The 22,237-nt window shown below is 36.9% G+C and overlaps 2 protein-coding genes across 4 annotated transcripts; both read left to right on the top strand.

Annotated features, from left to right (window-relative positions):
* The first annotated feature begins 226 nt into the window (after positions 1-226).
* Positions 227-9,218, top strand: LOC131327276 (uncharacterized). Of its 3 annotated transcripts, none has more exons than XM_058360347.1 (13): positions 230-465; positions 2,860-2,997; positions 3,096-3,177; positions 4,548-4,624; positions 4,723-4,838; positions 4,943-5,060; positions 5,538-5,654; positions 5,759-5,850; positions 6,485-6,551; positions 6,635-6,716; positions 6,803-6,894; positions 7,985-8,128; positions 8,763-9,218. In XM_058360347.1, exons 1-13 carry the CDS (start codon positions 301-303, stop codon positions 8,907-8,909), a joined length of 1,437 nt encoding a protein of 478 aa, XP_058216330.1. In that variant the 5' UTR covers positions 230-300; the 3' UTR covers positions 8,910-9,218. The 3 variants fall into 3 exon arrangements, with proteins under 3 accessions (XP_058216332.1, XP_058216330.1, XP_058216333.1); XM_058360350.1 differs by having other exon boundaries at positions 456-465; positions 3,096-3,128; XM_058360349.1 differs by lacking the exons at positions 7,985-8,128; positions 8,763-9,218 and adding an exon at positions 7,281-7,978 and having other exon boundaries at positions 227-465.
* Positions 9,219-12,058: 2,840 nt separating this feature from the next.
* LOC131327277 (26S proteasome regulatory subunit 6A homolog) lies at positions 12,059-18,775 on the top strand. Its single transcript, XM_058360351.1, has 10 exons — positions 12,059-12,213; positions 12,300-12,416; positions 13,641-13,748; positions 15,403-15,594; positions 15,681-15,872; positions 17,130-17,248; positions 17,388-17,475; positions 17,662-17,781; positions 17,881-18,021; positions 18,477-18,775. The coding sequence occupies exons 1-10, from the start codon at positions 12,094-12,096 to the stop codon at positions 18,552-18,554; spliced, it is 1,275 nt and encodes a 424-aa protein (XP_058216334.1). The 5' UTR covers positions 12,059-12,093; the 3' UTR covers positions 18,555-18,775.
* The last annotated feature ends 3,462 nt before the right edge of the window (positions 18,776-22,237 follow it).

Below are 22,237 nucleotides of genomic sequence, written 5' to 3'. Positions count from 1 at the left end.
GAGTACAATTCCATCAAACAATAATGCTTCCATTTTAATATTTTCGCTCCGCCTCTGATCCGCTGTATGGTGGTGGTGCATGCATTCTTTATATTACAAGTCAAGTTATGGTGGTGGAAGTCAAGTTAAGTCAAGTTATGGTAGTGGAAGTCAACAGAGAGCATACCGAACACGGCATAATAGGTGGTGGTGGCCCACTTTCCCGTCACTTATCAATTATCATCTCCATCCCGTGGCATATATAGCACTCTCCCTGAAATAGTTGGTGCTGGAATTAAAAGCTGTATTTGGAAACCAGAAATGGCAGACATCGAAGCTGCTGCTGCTGCTGCTGATAAAGAACAAGATCACCGGCATCACAGCTTTATTGTTACAGAACCCCTGGAGGAGCAGGAAAAGAAGCAGCCGCCTCACAAGTCCAAACGTGTCGCGTCCCTTGACATTTTCAGAGGCCTCACCGTCGCTGTACTCTCTCTCTCTCTCTCTCTCTCTCTCCTCTGTTTAACTTTTAGTCTGGGTAATTTTTTCTACTGAATACGATTATACAAATATGCAATTTTTACTACTGAATACGAATATGCCTCAGTCACTTGGAAGTTGTAATTTCTCTGACCATCTTTAATTCAATTCGAGCTAAGGCTAACTCTTGGGCAACGGTGAAGTTCTTGGCCCAAAATCGAGGTCTTTGTGATGCTTGGCTCTTGGACTCTAGAATTTTTGTTGTTAACAATTGTTGATAGGATGTTGTTTTCCTGTTTTGAGTTGGTTTTTTGCCTACTGTTGGGGCTTTTGATGTATAAGTTTCCAGGGGATGCCCCTGTTGCTTTTGTGTAGCTTTTTGGCTCTGTTTGTTGGTATAAAATTTTCACTTACCAAAAAAAAGAAGTTGTAATTGGTAGTTTCAATCTGTTATCACACCCCAGTGTTTGACTGGATGGCCGGGGGCACTGGACTCAAACATGAGTTTCAGGTCAAGTGCCATGCAGACCGGTCCAGTTCGGGCATTTGTGGGCCAATCTGGGCTCACAATAATAATCGGAACCGTCCATCTTGCAAAGCTCCCCAAGTTTTTCGAGTGTAAGAACAATCAAGTTCAGTGGATTATGATCAAGTTAATTGTAAGAAAAATAGGAGCACAGTTACCTTGAAACAAATGGGTTCAATTTAGAGTGCACAATGCATTTGTTTCAAGATAAATTCCAGATAGATGTGTTTCGATAAGTCATTGATCGGTATCCACTGAACATAATTTTCCTCATATTCAGAAGAACTTGACGAATTTTACAAAATGAACGGTTCTAGTCATTGTTGTGACTCTGGAATGGGCCTACAAAATTACAAATCCAAACTGGACCGGACTCAGAGGCGGCTATCTGTGTATAGTTGCATGATCAACTGACCACCCAAAACAAATTTTTTTGCTAAGAATACATGTAAAATTTTTGGACTAACCTTACTTTGAATACCCAACTCAAATGTCAATGAACACCCAATTGTAATAGTCTCAAAAAGAATTGAACACTCAACCCAAAACTAATTAAATACTCAATTACAGCCCATCAATCTAGGTAATTCATATTTAAACGCCTAACACATTACCTCAAATACAACTCACAATCATAATGAAAAAAATAAAAAAAGAAAGAGAAAAAGAAGAATCTATAGGGTTAAGTATTATGCTCTGCATTCTCTCTCTATCTTTATTGTCGATGGTTTAAATTTTTTAATTTCGCATTCATGCATGACAATAACTATATTATTTTTATTTGTTTAGACAGCTTATAGAATTATGGACAAAAACTTTAAAAAATTCAACTACGTTGCAAAATCCCGTTAACTTGAATAATATTCCTTCAAATTTAAGACTACGATAAAAAATCTCATTTTGTCATTCTAAAGAATAACATATTTTCAAGAAGGTCAGTCCCAATATACTTGCTACAATTCTTTCCAAGGGTTTTAGTACGTATAGATTGATATGCTGGTTAAACGTTGACACAAAATGTGAGAACTCGTCTAGGACAACTATAAAATTTTGCCGCCTTCATTCTCGAAACACTATCTAATACGCAATATGACAACTTTCAAAAAAACTAATTTTCTTATAAAAAATAGTCGTATATATTTTTGAGTTCTCATTTTGCCTCGTAGTTAATTTTTTTTGAATAGAGGTAATATTTTTTGACCGCATTATTTATACTAATTTATGAGATTCTTACATATATTATTGGTTAATAAATCAGCTACTAAAGTTAAGGTAATTTCTGAACACCCTACCACAAATTTCTGGAGCCGCCGCTGACCGGACTGGATGGGAGGAGCACTGGGCTAGACATGACTCCTTGATTATGTGCTTCATCTGTACTGATAAAGTGTACTACCTTTTTTCCAACTGTTCCAGTTTTTACTTCATTATCTTGATATCTGCTTCAGTCCTTAAAATTGGGGGCAACAAATAGAAAATGCTGTAGAAAAAAGGGAAAAGCTGAAATAAGAACGGATGGGTAAAACTCTATGCTGCTTAATGTAATGTTGATACTTTGATGCCATGGCCAATGTTTCTGGGGCCCATTGTGAGTCTCTATTTCATGTTGACAATAGAAGGTTGTTATCCACTCTACAGAAACATTGTAAATACTCAGTTAGTAAAACATGGATACGTCATACTTCCCATTGGGAGAGTTTTGACTTTTCGTCTTCACTGCACTTGCTTCATGATGACATGCCTGCCATGATCCATACTTCATATAATGTACTTACTTGTGTCAATGTGACAGCTTTGTTCTTTTCAATTTCATAACTGTAATACCACTAATACCATGATTCTTTTGACATGTAAGTTTGTTACATGAATTGCAGTTGATGATTTTGGTTGATGATGCGGGAGGAGAATGGCCTATGATTGGGCATGCGCCATGGAACGGTTGCCATCTTGCCGACTTTGTGATGCCATTCTTCCTATTCATCGTAGGGATGTCCATTGTACTTGCTTTCAAGGTTGGTTTAGCAACTTTGTTTGAACATGCAACAACGAGCTTTAGAGAGTTGATATTACTTTTTACCGTGCACTTATCCTAAAGTTTTCCATCATACAGAAAATACCAAACCATATGATAGCCACAAAAAAGGTGATCCTTCGAACTCTCAAACTCCTATTTTGGGGCCTCTTGTTACAAGGTGAGCTTTAGTTGTACATACTCTGAACATCTACCTTATCGTGGCGAGTACAAATTAATATTTTCGTCCTGCGTTTTGTTTCAATCACGTTGTTGTAATAGTGGAACTGGAAATGCTTCCCTCGAGTGAAAGGGGACTTTTATGCACTCCACGCACTGACATATGCACCATTTTTAGTCTTCCAGGGGACAAAATGAGCCTTAAATGTTGTTATAATATATATATATATATATATATATATATATATATATATATGCACGGTTTCCAACTGTTGTGTCCACAAAGCCTTTGGGTTATAAGCAGCCTGCGGAGTATGGGAACCTTGTTTACATGAATTCAACTATGGGAAAAGAATAAGTTCCTTATGATACCTAGGCATGATTTCCGACTCTTGTTTGAAACATAAGTTTCCTTCACCAAGCCTAGGGGGTTGTATAAAGCCTGAGGCAGTACAGGAACCTTGTTTACTAGAATTTCAAGTTGGGAGGAGCATAAGTTCCCTTCCTGCATAGCCTAGGGATGGATAGGAAGAATGTAGGTTTCAAGTGAAGGTACGCACAAAACTTTCAAGCCTTATTTCTGTAAGTTTGAAGTTGTCACGAGCTTGAGCACTCGCCCATCTTTCTCTAGGGGTTCCCCCTGTTGGGAAACGATTCCCAGAACCCAGTAATGACGCGTACAGAGTAGCCAACAAAAAATAGCAAAACCCTACAAGGTGGAATTAGGGTTTCACCTCTACTCCCTGTGACACGAACGCTGGTTGAACTTGTTATAGCACGCCTTGCTATAAGCCACGAATACTACTCGACTGCATCTTATGATCTTCTATCGTATTCCCTGCACGTCTAGAACACGAACCGAGTGTGGACTCTTTCATGATCTGTTTGCTCTTCCTAAGCTTGCCTCTATTTCGTGAATAATAGAAAATGTCTATTTGACCTAGAGAGCATAACGTGTATATATAGGGCTACGATAGAGACCTAAGGAGCTCCCAGTGTAAATAAGAAACTCTAATTCCACTAGGATTCTATTTCTTATTTCACTAATTATAATTCACCCCACTATAGAATTATAATTGCACTCCCGTCCTTATCTCGATTATATTACGAGCTCCATTATATTAAATACTTATTAATCTTTCCACGTTAAGATTACAGATACTCGTTGATTAAAATAAATTTCTAACACCCCCAAGTGAAGCCTGGGGTAACAGACAACCTGACAACGGACTAGTTTGTTTGTATTCACTTTCATCTTTTTCACTTTCAGTTTTAGGAAGAAAATACATCTCACATAACCATATTCTCTTACGCGGACATATACTGATTGGCATTAATTAGATATTAACTTGGCTTCAATGTGTTATGAAGGTGGTTTCTCACACGCTCCTGATGACTTAACTTATGGTGTGGACATGAAAAAGATCAGGTGGTGTGGCATTCTGCAGGTAAATTTTTACATTTTTTTCTGTTGTGGTGTTTTGATTCCAAAAACAATTATTACTCGCATTGCTTTTCTTGCAGTAACTTACTTTACCCTTTATAGAGAATTGCTCTGTCATATTTTGTCTTGGCGTTAATAGAAATCTCAACAAAAACTGCACAAGCCAAGGGTCTATTACCTGGCAGGTTCTCTATATTCAAGTTATACTGTTGGCACTGGTGAGTTAGAATCTGTTGTGTTCACTAAGTTACTGGTGAATCGGTGATATGTGCTGTATTTTTCAGACAATAGTAAAGTAACTCTTTAATTTTGAATTTTGCAGGCTGGTGGGAGCCTGTGTCCTTATTGTCTATTTGGCTCTAATCTACGGAGTTTATGTTCCAGATTGGCATTTCACCGTCAACAATATAGATAGTGCTGATTATGGAAAGATTTTGACTGTACGTCTGTGCTTTCTCATATCTTTACCACTAACGAAATGAATTCTTTTCCTCATGGCTGTGCGTCTGCAAAGTACTCTGAAGATCTTGCTGATGTAATTTATGATTGTATGGTAGATATGACGTTATTGGATATCGAATTTCAACTTACTGCAGAATCAAAAGGGACCTAATACTAGTATTTATTGACTTGTTAGTTATCAATTTCTGGTTCTGAATTATTTTCTTTTCTCACTTGTGTCTTCTGAAACATGCTTAAAAGTGGCGGACTTGTAGTAAAATGGGTTCATGTCCAACTAGCATAATTTCATTGATGGAATGATGATTTCCGGGAGTTTATTTCCGTAGTGGCATTATCCCATGTGCTGATTACATCCTAATGATAAACTGTACATATATTTTTTTTCAAGCAAACCAAACATTAGAATGCTAACTCATTCACATACCTTGGATCGTCTTCAATGTTGTCAATTTCAGGTAAATTGTGCTGTAAGAGGAAAACTGGATCCTCCTTGTAACACAGTGGGTTATATTGACAGGGAAGTGCTCGGAATCAATCACATGTATGCATATCCAGAATGGACGAGATCTAAGGTGAGTACCTGTTCTTCTCTTGATCTTCTTTTTATTGAGGTCTTTGGTCTTTATATCAGTAACATGTCATTTGTAATTTTCTCATCTTCCCTAAAATACTGCAGGCTTGCACTAAGAATTCCCCTTATGAAGGGCCTTTTCGAAATGATGCTCCATCGTGGTGCTTGGCACCTTTTGAACCAGAAGGAATTCTAAGGTTTCTGTGCGTCATGTTATTTCATTACTAGTGTACCAACCAAACAGTTAGATCTAATGCCTTTCTGTGGGGGAGGTCCTGATTGATCTAGTTGATGATCAATTCTGATTTGACCACTTGAAACCTTCTCAGTTGGTCATTAGCACCTTAAGGAATGTAGCCTTCATTTGGTTTGTCTACTAAAGCCATTTTGTTTTTGTGGGGGGGCGGGGGGGGGGGGGGGGGGGGGTGCGCTCTTTTAGCACCACAAGCCTCACTTGTTTGACATCCCAAACAGCTTAGCTTTTGAAGTTTAATACATTGCAAAAATGAGTTGGTGGTATCAGAGCGGGGTCCATTCCACCCCACATTTTAAAAAATTCACAATCCACACCCCACGATGACAGACCAGCAAAAAAGCTACACGATGACAGACCCAAAAAAGAGGCTACACATGACGGATCTCAAACGCGGCTGCACGTGAGGGGATGTTAAGGATATGTAGTCCCATATTGCTTGGAAGTGGAATGAGTGATCAGTTAATAACATGATGAATCTCTCCACTCGTTGCCAATTTGTTTTTAGATGGATATAAAGTTTCCACACTATTATTGGCTATGTCTTTCTTTTTATGTGGGGTTGTTTGCAACTGCAGCTCAATATCAGCTATCCTCTCTACCATAATCGGAGTGCATTATGGACATGTGCTTATCCACATGCAGGTTCAATCATTCTTTTTCAAGTAAATAGCATTCTGCATATATCTGAAGGACTATGACTTAATTTTTGAATTTACGAATGTCAGAGTCATGCATCTAGACTGAGGCATTGGGTTGTCATGGGTCTTGCTCTCCTTGTGTTAGGCATAACCCTTCATTTCACAGATGGTGAGAACTGTAGAGCTGAAACAGAGGCTATTCTTAATTTATTCAATCTTTGCATCCTTACTTATCTCATTGCTTGTCTGATGCAGCTATTCCTTTGAATAAGCAGCTATACAGCTTCAGCTATGTCTGTGTAACATCAGGAGCGGCAGCATTGGTGTTCTCAGCCTTCTATGTTCTGGTAAACCGTTACGGGAACTTACTGTTCGTCTGATTTTTTGGGTAGAACCTACTGTTTTATTGTCTGAGGTTTTATGGAATTCAATCTTAACTGAAGACTAAGGTTTTACTGCGATTTGGTGAGCAATATTTTCTAGCTAGAGAAAACTTACTCTTAGACAACATCGACACCTGTTCAACAAAATTTGGACTAACCCAACAGCATGACTAGACTCTTGCTAAAGCACAAGTCCATTAACAAGACTGTCTGTAGACATTTCTTGTGTTTTTTTTTTTTCCCTTTCTATGCAGGGGTTGTTTTCCACTTAACTCTCAAATTCCTATAGAACTGAAAAGAGAGGAAAGGTGATTGTAACTCTCTTTTCTTTTCTGCGTGTGCTCTTGCAGCATGCTTTGTGGAACATGGAGGAGCGGAGGCTGACGGCACTTGAGAGCAGTGGCGGAGCTAGGATTTAGATTCCTGTGGGGCCAAATAAAAACATGCAATGCTCATCAAATCAACAAATCAATAGTCTGAACTCTGAAACGCAAAAATATAATTCCCAATTCTTCGATTTGGATGACCATTCAACATTTAATTGAGTACAGTTAAAATCTGGCTATGAAAAGCACCTAAGCACGGAGCACTAATAAATGTCTAAACCTAATAACCAACACACAAATTTATTAACTAACAGAGAGGCGGAAACATCATGTGTGTTTGTTTTGTTTGAGAAGGAAAATTTGGAGAGGCTGCATGAGGGAAAATACATAGAGAACACAATGTGGGTTTGTTTAGTTTGCAAAAGGAAAATTTAAAAGTAGCAACTTGTAAGTCGCAGCCTTTATAAACCCCAAGCAAATGCTGTGAGGCTTTGACACCAAGTCCACTTCCCAGTGAAGACTAAATTTTAAATTCTAATGCCCCACCCAGCCCCTGAACACCTCCGTCCTTGCTTGAGAGGACGTGTTTGAGAGTGTAAATGATGTAGTTAACCATGTTTTTGATAGCTTAAGCTTTTAGATGATTTGTGATTACTAATTTAGCACGAAGGTGTATACTTCCCCCATAATCAGACAATCTGACCTGATTTGACCCTCCCCTATGCCAGGTTGATATTGGGAATGTGAAGTATATGTTTCTGCCATTGGAATGGATTGGCATGAACGCTATGCTTGTGTATGTAATGGCAGCTGAATGTATCTTCGCAGCATTCATAAATGGGTGGTATTATGAAGACCCCCATAATACACTGGTATGTTGTTTCATGTCATTAGCTTTATTGTACCTCTATCTGCTTTACTTTCTACTAATATGTCCTCGTGTAAAGAATTGGGCTCAAGGGCCTCTGAAAACAATATCATCTCCTTTCTAAACTTAAATATTTGGGTATCTGGATACGTATCGAAAGTTTGGGTAGTAATGGACCGAATATATGTTTGCCCCAAACGTGTATTCAATAGAAGGTATTTTGTATTGCATTTTCGCTTTTATTGGTTGAACTACTTACAAATGTACTTGAAATCAACTTGGATTTCAGGGGGGAAATGGAACTTCTGACTCCCATTCATGTTAAATGCTAGATTTTTGTTCCCTATCTAATGTGAGCTGCTTCTTATTTTCACATATCCTACACAAATAGAGGATCGGTCGCAAGGGTCCTAAATTGGGTACGGGTGTCAGACACATACCACATTCTTATCCTAGTCTCGTCCTTGAGAATGGTATTTATAAACACTTGGATTTCCGGAGGATGATTCCTCCTAGAATGTAGGCGACCCTCTATATGCATTTATCGTATGCCAATCTCATCATCATATTTGTCAAAACTATGCAAACTTGTGTACGCTTTATTACTAGCTAAACAAATTTCAACCAATCTATGGCAGATATATTGGATCCGGAAGCACATTTTCATAGGAGTTTGGCATTCAAGAAGAGTGGGCAAACTCCTCTATGTAATCTTTGCAGAGATACTATTTTGGGGTTTAGTTGCGGGCGTTTTACACCGGCTGGGCATTTATTGGAAGCTTTAGGCTTGTGAGTTCCTCCTTCGTAGTTCAGTGCTGTTCTTTTCTGTTACTGGAAAAGCTTCAGCTCCTCATGTAAGTCCTTGGTTTCTCATCAGGTATTTGCCAGACTAAAATTTGATTCAGATCTATTAGCCATTTCCCGCGTTACCTTGTTTGTACGCAAATAGAATAAAAAAGTAGGCGTATCCCCAAAACCTCCATGTGGAGTGGGTGTCTCTTTGTAGTTAGTGATGTGGTGTATTTCATCTTCATTGGACTTGAATGTAATGGGAGACATAGATTAATTGAGAAAAAATTCTGTGAATTATCCAAGATTTACGGCTCCACCTTATGGCGAGGGTGGTCACTCGAACACTCCGAATTTATTTTTATTTTTAGAATACATGTAAATATTTTAGTTTTTTTTTTAATTTAATTTTAGTTTTAGCCTTCTTGAACACCAATTTCTAGAGGTAATAGAGATTTTGAACATCCTTCTGAGAACTCCTGGAGCCGCCATTGAGATTTAGCAAGAGTCTATAACACAAGCTTTTGCTCTAAGGGCTTCCGGTTTAATAATAGAATTTGCCTGCTTGTATCTCAGGGCAAACAAAAACGCAAAAAAAAAAAAAATGAAAGAAAGAAAGAAAGAACTCAAAATGAACTCTTTTTTTTTTTGCAGGGCATGCATTGCGCGGGCGTGCATATATATAAATATTTGTATACACACATAACGTATATGTATGCATACAAATATACACTCACATACATGTATTGTAAAATACTGTGCCCTGGATTTTAAAAACAGACGTAAATTTTGCTATATCATTCAGCACAACATGCCACGGTTAACTTCTCAATCTCCATTCTTTTTTATGACTTTCAACCTGTAAGATAAGCCTGGAAGTTCTAAGCACATGGAACTTTCGGATGGTGATTTTCAAAATAGCCTACAATAGTTTTCGTCGAAACGAACTTAACTCAAACTACCAAACTCAACTGTCCGCTGGCTCACAAGTCAAAGATATCAAAAGTAAGATTCCCAATGAGGGTTTTTCGATCATGGAACATTTGGCCCCTTGAAGTATGTTAAAAATGAGTATTCAACAGACCTTGAGTGGTTCAATTGGTGCTAGAGATAGTTGAGCAAGATTAGGTTTGATACAAAGATCACGCAATGTCCAAATACGACGCATCTCAATTCAAAAATCACTCTCCCTTCGTCCCTTTTTAAGTGTCCTACTTTGTAACTCCAACTTAATTAAAAAGACATGGCCTTGTTCGTTTAGCATATTTACTTTGTTTTAACTTTGTTTTCTAATCATTATCCTATATATTTCTTCAATTATTACCCTATTTCTCCAATTATTAATTTCATTTATCTCTTTATCTCTCTCCACTCATTACTTATCTCTCCAATCATTATCCTATTTCTCTCTCCACCCACTACCAAAACTAAAATACCCAAATGTGCTAAACGAACAAGGCCATCGTCATTACACATTTCACATCAACTTTTTTCTCTATTTTCCCTATTTACCCATCATCATTACACTTTTACTCAATAACTTTTCAAAATGAAATATACTTTTAGGGACAAAATAGACAATGCACCAACTTTTACCTCATAACTTTATAAAATGGACACTTATTAAGGGACAACACAAAATAGAATACTGGACACACAAAAAGGGACGGAAGGAGTAACTAATTCATTTGAGATAAAAAAATAAAAAAAAGAAAAGAAAAGAAAAAGAGAGTGAAACTAGCACTCAATGATAGATAACTCGCAATAGGATTTCCGGAAAATACGGAGTAATTGGAAAGTAGAACTCCAACTAGATTCATCACATGAAGTCGAATTAGGGATTGCTTTTCGAACAGGGACATATAAACACTTCCATATCTTCATACTCTATCAGTACGTAATTCAAGATTTACATTTAGCAATCTAAAATTCAAAATGTTAAAAAAAAAAAAAATGACACCAAAACACCCCTAAAGTAAGGCTTATTTTTGGCTAATTATTCAATACTCCCGGAGCACGGTGCTCCCTCTTACATAAAATACCGGACCCACACACTATTTGTATGGGGTCACTGTTTTATGTGAGAGGGAGCACCATGCTCCGGGAGTATTAAATAATGACTCCTTGGTTTTTTCTATGTAAAAAAAAAAAAGCCCATTTGGATTTTTTTTTTGTCTTTATTATTTTATTTTTTTGCGTTTGTTAGTTTTGCGTTATTTTTTTGTGAATTAATAGTTCGTCTTGACGAGATGAGTCAGAAAAGCAAAAAATTATTACCGGAGTTATTTTTTTCCTGAAAAATGATGTGCTGACTCAACAGAGGAGATAGAGAGCTAAATCTCAACAGAGGAGATAGAGAGCTAATCCAAAAGCAGGACTCAGTCGATCAGGAAACAAGGAAAGGCTTTTTGATATGACCAAGCAAGGAGCATCACGTTGGCTTTGAAGCAGGTGCGTAATCAAGCTAATCTCCTTCCTTAGGAGGAGCTGGAGCAATAAGAGATGAAAGAGTTTATCATAACAACTCCCTGGCTTTCCTTAGCTCATGCGGCTTTGTTTATAACATCGTTCTTCCTATATTGTGGATAAAGAGCATACTTTGTTTATAAAGAGAAAACTTGTAAGGACAGACTTCCCTTGCATCGGGTCTTCCTTTCCAAGAAAAGGCCTAAAATCTGGGTTTTTTTAAAAAAAAAAAGAAAAAAAAAGAAAAAACTAACAAACACGAAAAGAATTTGAATGAAGATTAAAAAAATTATATATTATTTTTTGTTGGAAAATAATTTTCACACTCTTCTTTTAATCATCCACACTCACTTTTTTGTATTTATTCACATAAATTTATAATATTATCCTTAAACGTGTAAAAATATATATTGAATTACAAGACAAGATAGTAAATTTAAATAGATTAAAAAATAGAGGGTGTGTGAAAATCAATTCATCTTAGAAAACACAGCCTTGTTTACTACCCAATTCCAAATGGGCCGTCTCCAAATATTCAAAGTGGGCCATCTAAACACAGCCCACGTAAATAAAATGCGCCTAAAGTCTTTTCTTGAGCAAGAAGAACGGCACCCACAATTTGTGCTCTTGATATACCTCCCTTCGATCCCTCTTCTTCCTCTCTCTCTCTCTAACACCCCCACACCCACACCCACACCCACGAACACAACTCTGATGGCTACAGCGATGGCAGTCGACGAAAGTAGCTTCGAAGAAGACCAGCTCGCTTCGATGTCCACCGACGACGTCGTTAGGGCTTCTAGGCTCCTCGACAACGAAATCCGAATCCTCAAGGTAAGATCTCTAAACAGAATTCAAACCAATTTCATCTCATCGTTTATTTGCTCGGAAATTGCAATATTATGTTGTTTGGTGTGAAGGAAGAGTTGCAAAGAACGAACCTTGAACTGGAGTCGTTCAAGGAAAAGATAAAGGAGAATCAGGAGAAGATCAAGCTCAACAAGCAACTTCCATACTTGGTTGGGAACATTGTTGAGGTAATAATTTTTTTTAGTGTAAATATATTTTTTTTTAATTTTTAGGGTTAGGGCTGGTGAACAAACCAGATCTCGACTTGTGGAAGAAACGTTCGGACTTGACTTGTTAATGAACCTAAGTCACATAATCCGTGTGTGTGAGCGTGAAAGTGTAGTTTCATCTCGAAGTATTAAAATTTGCGCGAGCGATGATTGAGAGCGCGCACGAGAGCGCGAGGATTGATTGTGGGAGCAGAGGACATTTTGAAGGATTATGTGACTAAGGAGCGAACCGACTTGAATGCAATTTTGAGGCTCGGAAATTCAGAAACAAATCCGAACAATGCACTACTTGGACTACCCATTACTTGCTCATTTTATTTGTTAATTCTCTTGGCAATTAAAAGGAACATTTGGTATAAAGATTGATTTTTTGTTCATGTCCTTGAAAAGAAAACCCTTGCAGATATACGGTTCTCATTTACTTGAACAAATCAACTTTGAACACGATTTGGAAGCTATCAAATTTGGAAACAAACCTGAACAATGCTCTACTGGGCTTGATAACCAAGCTGAGGTTCAGTTCATCTCGTCTCTCGACTAAAATTTGTTTGAAATCGGTGTGACCGATAAATGATTGAACCTTGAACTACCCATTACTTGGCTCATTATATTTGTTAAATCATTTAGCAATTAAAATGAGCATTTGGTGTAAAGATTGATTGTTTGTTCGTGTTCTTGAAAAGAAAGCCTAGCAGATATATCGTTTTCATTTAATTTGCAAAGTATTAATAGCGGGTGCCGTGCCTGAAATGAGGTTGAAGTGCATAATTTTTTGCTGGAAGTGGTTTCTGTATGGGTACAAGCTTTTGTTGCGAATTCTGGAAACAATTTATGAGCTTGTTCAGGCAAATTTGTGGCAGACTCAATGTTGTGATTTGTTGAAACTTTGGTGGAAGTTTTAAAATAAATATTTAAATTGTGTACCGAAAAGCAGCTAAACTCTTTTTGATTCACTGTCTATTTTGTGCTTTCCTTTCTTTTTTATTTTTAAGAACTGTAGATAGTACTCTACATATAAAAGTATAGCATGTGATGATACTTTTACCTTAGACTTTATGAGGGATGAATGGCAAATGTTATGTGACTTAACACACATGTGGTGTGTGTGCCGAGAAGGGTGTGTGGGACTATTATTGTTGAAATTCTGATGGGAACCAAGGTTTATGTATTCTGTTCTTGTAGATTTTAGAGATGAACCCAGAGGATGAGGCTGAGGAAGATGGGGCAAACATTGATCTTGACTCTCAAAGGAAGGGTAAATGCGTTGTGTTGAAGACATCTACACGCCAGGTAAACCATCATGTTTCTCGTGTGTTGGCAGATTTTATGGTTACAGTGGTTGAGAGTTACGAATTTAACTCATATCTTTTTCTCTTGTTTTGTTTGAGCTATATGCCTCTTCATTCCTTTTCAAGTCCCTCCCCTCTTTTTCCTCCAACTGTGGTGGTAGAGACACCTCATTCTAGACTTTTTGATGCATGTAAGGTGGTGTGGGAGATTACATTTTAGGTGGCTATGTTTATTATTTGTGAGCTAGTATTCATTTCTTTGAGGTCTTCTACAGCTCAAATTGTTTTTAGGTGCGAATTAGGATACATGATAGCCTCCGGTTTTACAATTTTTTAGGGCTATAGTTCCTTCCAGTACGATGATGGTCTTTGTGTGGGACGCAACTAGTGGGAAAATCCCTTATCAGTGGTGCTATATGTGCAAGTAGGCCAAGTTTAGGCATCTTCATCCTTCATCAAGTGGCTGGAACATGTGGTTCTTTGGAGTTTCTAGGCTAGTCATCCGATTTGCAGCAGTTGTGTTACACAATTGGTTGATGCAGAGGCTGAGTAAGAGGAGGTGGTGTTGGAAACTCATCATTTGGTCTGATGTGATTGAAGGACACAGGAATAAATCAACTTAATTGAGAATTCTTTGATTTTGTTAGCATGGGTTAGTGTGAGAACCCACTAGGAAGTTGTAGTCCCACATTGGGGATTCAATGAAAGTTGAGGTAGAATATAAGGAAACACGAGCAGCTACCTGAGGTTATCCTTTTGAGCCACATGGTTAGGCTAAAGGTAAGCAGGTCAGCTAGCTCGGGTCGTTACAAGTGGTATCAGAGCTTGCACCAACCGGAAGTATGGGGCGGGTCCTGCAAGGAGACGTGCTTGGGTGGGCCCGGCAAGTGACGAGCTTGGGTGCTTGTCATGCTTGGGCTGGTCTCACATGAGACAGGCTTAAGGAGTTTAACATGCTTAAGCGGGTACTTGGCTCACATCGCTTGGTGGGTGGAAGTGATGGACCATGGGGCGCAACGAGGACATTGCGATCCTAAGTGGGTGAGATTGTGAGAACCCACTAGGAAGTTGTAGTCCCACATTGGGGATTCAATGAAAGTTGAGGTAGTATATAAGGAAACGTGAGCAGCTACTGTATAACTTGAGGTTAACCTTTTGAGCCACTTAGTTAGGCTAAGACTAAGTGTAAGCAAGTCAGCTGGCGCGGGTCGTTAAAGTAAGCCTGAGCAATGTTTAGGATTGTTTTACTGAATGGATCTCGAGGAGGTTATCCATTTGCATGATTCGTTCTGGTTTTTAATTGCATTTTGTATGTGTAGTTTTGTAAATATTTTGTAGTGTATTGGTGTACTTAGTTTGCTTGGATTGCAGCTTGGCTGTGCCTTCCTAATCAATTATGTATCAACAAAAGCATCGTATTTTCTGAACACTGATCATGTAATGCTATCTGTAAATCATGCCAAGTGTGGTGTTTTTTCCTTCTTATAATGTTAGATTGCTGGTTATTTTATGTGGATGTTAATAATATTAAATCTTGATGGCTTTTAATTATTGCCTAACACCTGTTGTTCGTAAAGCTTGTTGATGTGCGTGTCTTCTCCTATCTGGAAACCTAAATCCTAGTTGAAGCACCATTTAACATGTCTTGACTGCAGACTATATTCCTGCCTGTGGTTGGACTTGTTGATCCTGATAAGCTAAAGCCTGGGGATTTGGTTGGGGTGAACAAAGATAGTTACTTGATCTTGGATACCCTTCCTTCTGAGTATGATTCTCGAGTTAAGGCCATGGAGGTTGATGAAAAACCAACTGAAGACTACAATGACATTGGAGGGCTTGAGAAACAGGCAAGATTTTGTTTAGACACACTTTACTTAGATCTTAGATAGCTATGCATGGGCTTCTCACTTGGACTCATGTACAATTGCAACAGATCCAAGAACTAGTTGAGGCTATTGTTTTGCCCATGACACACAAAGAACGGTTTCAGAAATTAGGAATTCGCCCACCCAAAGGAGTGCTTTTGTATGGACCTCCTGGAACTGGGAAAACTCTAATGGCTCGTGCATGTGCAGCCCAAACTAATGCTACTTTCTTGAAGCTAGCAGGCCCCCAGCTCGTTCAGGTATGTTTTTTGTTCAGCCATTCTTATCTGCTACAAGGAAACATGTTACTTGTTGACTGCTCTGATTTCGATATGGTTTTTACTATTGGGAAACCATCTACGCCATGTGAGATTTGTGGCTTCTCAAGTTTTTGTTCAACCTTACATTGTTATATTAAAAGGACGATTTTTTTATGTAGCCGACCCCAATTGATTGGGACACAAGGCTCGGTTTGGTACAATTTATGTTAGTTTATGAAATCCAAATACCTCACCGGAGATCACATACCGTTGTTGGATGTTGATACTCATATCAGAAAACTTTTTTTTTTTTTTTCTCAATTCTTGACTTTGGACACTCTAGGACATCCCAGGACACAAAAAGACACTCTCGGGGTTTGAATAGTGGGCTCTTGTTAAAGCTTGGGAAAGGCATGATGGTTGATAGGTTGTTATGACACCTGTGGATGGTGAAACAGTTTTCATCAGGACAGTTTTTCGACTGATGTAATGACTTGTGAAAGAAAGCATATGGTACTTTTATATCTAGAGACTTGTTACCTTCCCTGACTCATGGAAGGACCATGACTTTTTTATACACCCAGTTGGTTATATAAATATCTGAATCTGTATTTATACTGTGTCACTAACGTGGCTTGTCCTCCATGTTGTTGGATTTTTTTTTTTCCATGGAGTGCTGGTGTCATATGGTGCGTCCTTGTCCATGCTTCTAATATATGATGTAGTTTTGATGCACTAAGAAAAAAATCAGTTGTTTATTTCACTGAAGCCGTAGCCCAGCTCAGTTTCCCACTCTATATTTTACGGGTAGTAGACTCTGAATCTGGAGATTTTCCTGTCTCGGTATTTTTGCTTTGGCATGTTTGATTAGATACATTGTGTTACTGCCTTCTTGTCTTCATTAGTTGATGGATCAAGTATTTTCGTTCATAGGTCCTTTGAAATGATTACTCAAGCATTATAAAGGAAGATGCTTTTAGCAATTACATATGATATTTATTGTTTTGTTCCCTTTCATTTGACTAAAGAAAGCTTGTCCTTGAGGTAATTTCCACTTAATATGATTTGATTATGTAGTTTAATGACAAATCTAATGGAGTTAAGCTAGCGCCATTTGTTTTACTCTTGTGCAGTTGTCAAAGTCTCTGTAATTTAGTAACTAAGATTCATTATTTCACTCAAACGATTCAAGAACGAGAGAAAGAACTAATGCTGTCTTCAAGTATTTCAATTGACATAAGATTATTATGCATGTAGATGTTTATTGGTGATGGAGCAAAGCTTGTCCGTGATGCTTTTCAACTTGCAAAAGAGAAATCTCCTTGCATCATCTTCATAGATGAAATTGATGCCATTGGCACAAAGCGTTTTGACAGGTAAACCATATTTTTTGTTTCACACGTGGCTTGCATGAATTGTGTTTGTGTTTTCGATTTATTTAATCTCAGGTTGTAGTTGTAACTTGTATAGAGCCTCACTTCTTTTCTCCCTTCTTTGTTAAATCTCGTGTTGCAGTGAAGTTAGTGGGGATAGGGAAGTTCAACGAACAATGTTAGAGTTGCTTAATCAGCTTGATGGTTTTAGCAGCGATGACAGCATAAAGGTTTGTCTCTCTTGCATTTGATTTATTACAGTTTCTGTTTAATGGTCATTCTGAGGCAACACGTGGCTTCTGGCTTTTGCTGCTGCACTGATGATTTTTCTAGTAGCACGACTAAAGGCATTTTTTATACATTTTATGAATGTCTTATTTTTTCTTCCTTGGTTTGGGTACTTTTTTTAACTGCAGGTGATAGCAGCGACCAATAGAGCTGATATTTTAGATCCTGCGCTGATGCGTTCTGGTCGATTGGATCGTAAAATTGAATTTCCACATCCCACTGAAGAAGCCAGAGCAAGAATCTTGCAGGTGTTTACAATCTTCCTTTCATAACTTCAATGTTTAAACACTATATTTCAGTTTTCATATGGGGGGATTCCGGCTGAATCATTTGCATTGGAACTATAGATCCACTCCAGAAAGATGAATGTTCACCCAGATGTCAACTTTGAAGAGCTAGCACGGTCAACTGATGATTTTAACGGGGCACAACTGAAAGCTGTTTGTGTAGAGGCGGGCATGCTAGCTCTTCGACGCGATGCCACCGAGGTCCTCTCTCTCTCTCTCTCTCTCTCTCTCTCTCTCTCTCAGATTTTGTGCCCTCGCGCCCAGTCAAGCAAGCTTATTGACAATTGAGTAGAAGGCTCAATATGTGAGTAGATTTGATTGCTAGGACATTAAGAAAACTGATGACATCACTTACGATTTATCACATGCATGTTTTGCTCGGTCATAATCATTATCGTTGTTTATGAATCTTTTATGCCTTTGATAAGGCTGCACTAGGCTCCCTCTAGTGTGAGTTCTGGGGGGCGAAAGATGTATGAAACGATGCCCCCATTTGGTGGAGGGGCTGTTTCCAGTAGACAAACAAATGAGATGTTTCGTTGTTAGGGGAATCAAAAGTTGTAAAAACTGATTTATGCAGTTGCATGTTTGGAAATTTATGTTAGGACTAGCAACCGCTGATGAAAGCTATGGCCTGACTTTTTCTTTCCCGCCAGGTGAACCATGAAGACTTCAATGAAGGTATCATCCAAGTTCAGGCTAAGAAGAAAGCAAGCCTAAATTACTATGCATAGATTGGCTTATTGAGAAAATCATCAACCACCATGCTAGTGCATGAAGCCACTGGTTTACTTTGATTTTCAATTATGATGCGCGAAAACTTCTCAAGTGAAAGATTTGCCTTCTGTGTGGTTTTGTATTTATGTTTATTATAGAAGCAGTGCAACTCTGTTTAGAATTATGGTATTATTGTTCTTCCCTTGTTACCAAGAAAGTAAACTTTTTAATTTTTTTCCCTCTTGACTCCTGTCTTATTAGTTTCTGGTTTTTACTCTCTTTGCGTTTGTCCCTCGTTTCTCCTTTTAATACTCTCTTCCCAATTAGGCCTATTTTGGCTTAGCAAGCCGTTAGGATTTTTTGGGTCTTTATTCAAAAAAACAAAATTTGCATTTGTCGGTTTTGCATCAATTTTTTGTGAATTATTGATTCGTCTCTACGAGAGGAACTAATAAGTGAAACAATTATATTCGAAATTATTTTTTAACAAGGCAAAAATAATCCAAAATAAACTGATTTTTGGATTAGTTTTTGTCTTTACCTCAAAAAATTTGTTTTTACATAATTTGTTATTTTTTAAATTTCGCTCGTTGAGACAAACTAATAATCTTAAAAAAAATAAATTGATGCAAAAATCAACAAATGCATTTTGTTTTGTTTTAAATGAAGACAAAATAGTTCATATTGCTTATTAAGCTGAAATAGTTAGTAACTTAGTATTCCAAATTTCCAATGCACCCCGATGTTCGTTTTGAGATTTTGGTTTTGGGAATGAGTGGAGTGAGATAGATTGAGAAATGAGTAATTATTGAGAGGAAATTTATTAGGGATTGCACGCAGAGAGAGAATCCCAAATCTAAAATCTCAAAACGAACATGAAACAGAGGCTTGTTCGTTTTGGAGATTTTGAATTTGGATTTTAGATTTTGAATTTGAATTTGAAATGATTAGAGTAGACAGATAGAAGTAATGATTGGAAAGAAATAGAAATAAAAATAAAAATTAAAATTAAAAATAGAATAATGAGTGAATTTTAGAATAGAATAATAAGTTAAAAATTCAAGACTCAAAGACTCAACCGAACAAGCCTTGTGAGGCTTCAAGTTGAAGCAAAGCAAGGAAGTTGGTTAGCAGGTAAAGTAGGCATACCTGTTTAATAAGGAATCCTGAATGTACCATAACTCTCTCTCTCTCTCTCCATGGCCCTGAAAATTTTAGTTTTCTTAGAGCATCTCCAATGGAATAACTAAACTTAAATGGCTGTATAAAATTAGCAACGAAAAGGTCAAGACTTTGTTCGTTCAAATTAGCAACAACATATACTCCTATCATTTTGTTGCAAATCCAGAATATTTTTAGCCAAGAAAATTGCTTTCTTTCAAACTACCACGGATACGATTAAAATGTATAAATTAAAGGGCTAAATCTCTTTATGTCCACAAAATATATAGTTAAAACTGTTCTTTGTTTCCCGGAAACATCAAGCAATCGATTCAGAGAGATGCTACATACACTACATAGTTACACTACACGTTACACTACATTTTATGTGGAGCTCATTTCAGGTTTCAAAAAAATCCAGAAAAATATTCATAAATTCTAAAATATTATTTTATAGGGCTTTGTAAAAAATTAGCTTCAACGGATATTGGTAAGTATTATTTCTAGATTCGTAGTGCCGAAACTGCGCAATTAAGCAATTTCACCCCTATGAATCCAAAAGTAGTACTTACCGACATTCATTGGAGCTAATTTTTTATAGAACCCCATAAAACAATATTTTAAAATTTATCGGTATTTTTTTAGATTTTTTTGGGACTCAAAATAGGTTCTACATAAGATGTAGTGTAACTATGTAGTGTAAAAAGGTAGTGTACCTATCTTTAGTGTTTTTTAAACCTAAAAATTTGGCCACAAAATTTAATGAGTATATAACTAGGTGGCTAAATTTATAGGGTGAGTTATTGAGTGATAGGCTAATGACATAAATTATCTAGTCCATTGGAGCTTGTTTTTTTTTTTTTTGCACATTCACTAGCTAAAGTTTTAGCTATTCACACTATTGAGTGCTTTATAGGATTTATTGGAGATGCTCTAAACATTTGATCCTTGATTGGTTATATTCTTTTATTTTGGGACCGGTAGGTAAATTCATAATTGCAACCAAGAGGCAAGGTGGAAAAGGTGTAATTTCCAATGAGGAAAAAATCAGTCTCGGTACGTTCTCATTATAGAATTGAATGATTAATTTGCCGGACCAATTAACAAAAATTAAAGTTCCATAGTAAAATGGAAAAAAATTGGAGTATCAAGAGCTAAAGTGAAAAATTAATAACAATTAGAGAGCACCAAATGCAATTTATCCTGAAATAAAAGATCGTACGAGTGTGATCATTTATTAGTCTAATAACAAAAGGTTTTTGTATTCATAAATGGCAAGAAAATTTGATAAAAGAAAACAATTATTTAGCCCTGCATTATCTAGTCCTGCTCCATTTAATTTCTATTAACCTCTTAGCGTTACAATAATTTTTCTCTATTGTTAACCATTTTTGCCAATGCATCACTAAATTTAGAAGATACGCAGTTGCATGTATCGATGACTATTTTTAATGAATGAGGAGAGCTCGTCAACATTTTCTTAAATTCTTACAGGACTTTGTCGATCTATCCATTGCGGAGACATAAAATTTGTTATTCGTGGATTTGGCCGTACCATGCTGGACAATTACGTGAGGCCTAGAATTAAGTCCAAAATCCATACATATGTATAAAACACCTTAGCATCTCCAAAAGAATCCTCAAACATCAAAAGTTATCTACTACTATTTTTTTTTTATAATGATTTTAGTCAATTTATTATACTTTAACAGATACCTTGAACATAGTCTCATGCTTTTACTTCTAGTTATTCAAAAAGGAAGGTTTGCTAGCATCTTTCAAACTTCAAAGGAATATACTTTGTTTATTGACTATATTGCCTTTCTGTTGTTTTTCCAGTTTAGATTTTGAAATTTTGATTTTTACACCCCTTTTATCCAAACACACTCTTTTTTTTTTTGTTTTTTTTAATTTTTGTAGTGATATGAAATTACATGATTACTCTTTTCATGTGTGAAGGGAAAAATGTATGAATGGTATTGGTTTTGTAATTCTACAAGAATGAAGACAAAAAATAGAGCGCACTTGGACAAAAGAAAAGCGTGAAAATTAATTTCCTAGATTTTATCTTATATAAATATGACATAATTTTATATTGTCAAATACTAATTCAAGGGTCATATTCGGAGCACTCTATAAAATGAGTAAATTTAGGGACTTCTATAGAGGTGTCTGACAAATGCAAAGACTTTTCTTGAGATTTCTGATATGTCATTGTTCTTCCTTATTTTGCTGACATAATCAAGATTTCCCCTACTTTCGTGCATAATTTTTAAATTTTTTGACAGCCAATTAGAGATCTCAATTAGTTTTTTAATTCGGTGTCAAGAAACTTAAAAAATTATACACGAAAGTATATGTCCCGTAACTTTTCAGAAAAAAAATTCATTATATTTTCACTAGGAATCGTAATATTTCGGTGCATTTGATAACATTTACACTAAAAACTCGTTACTTTTCAAAATAGAAGTCAAGGGCTGTTGATCAGGATACTAATTTTTTGTGGATGTTGTTAACTTAACTTTGGCAATCGAATGAC

This window comes from Rhododendron vialii, chromosome 5a, assembly GCF_030253575.1.
Source record: "Rhododendron vialii isolate Sample 1 chromosome 5a, ASM3025357v1".
NCBI classification, from domain to species: Eukaryota; Viridiplantae; Streptophyta; class Magnoliopsida; order Ericales; family Ericaceae; genus Rhododendron; species Rhododendron vialii.
Note: the sequence above shows the minus strand (reverse complement) of the source record. Positions and strands in the feature narration are given on the sequence as shown.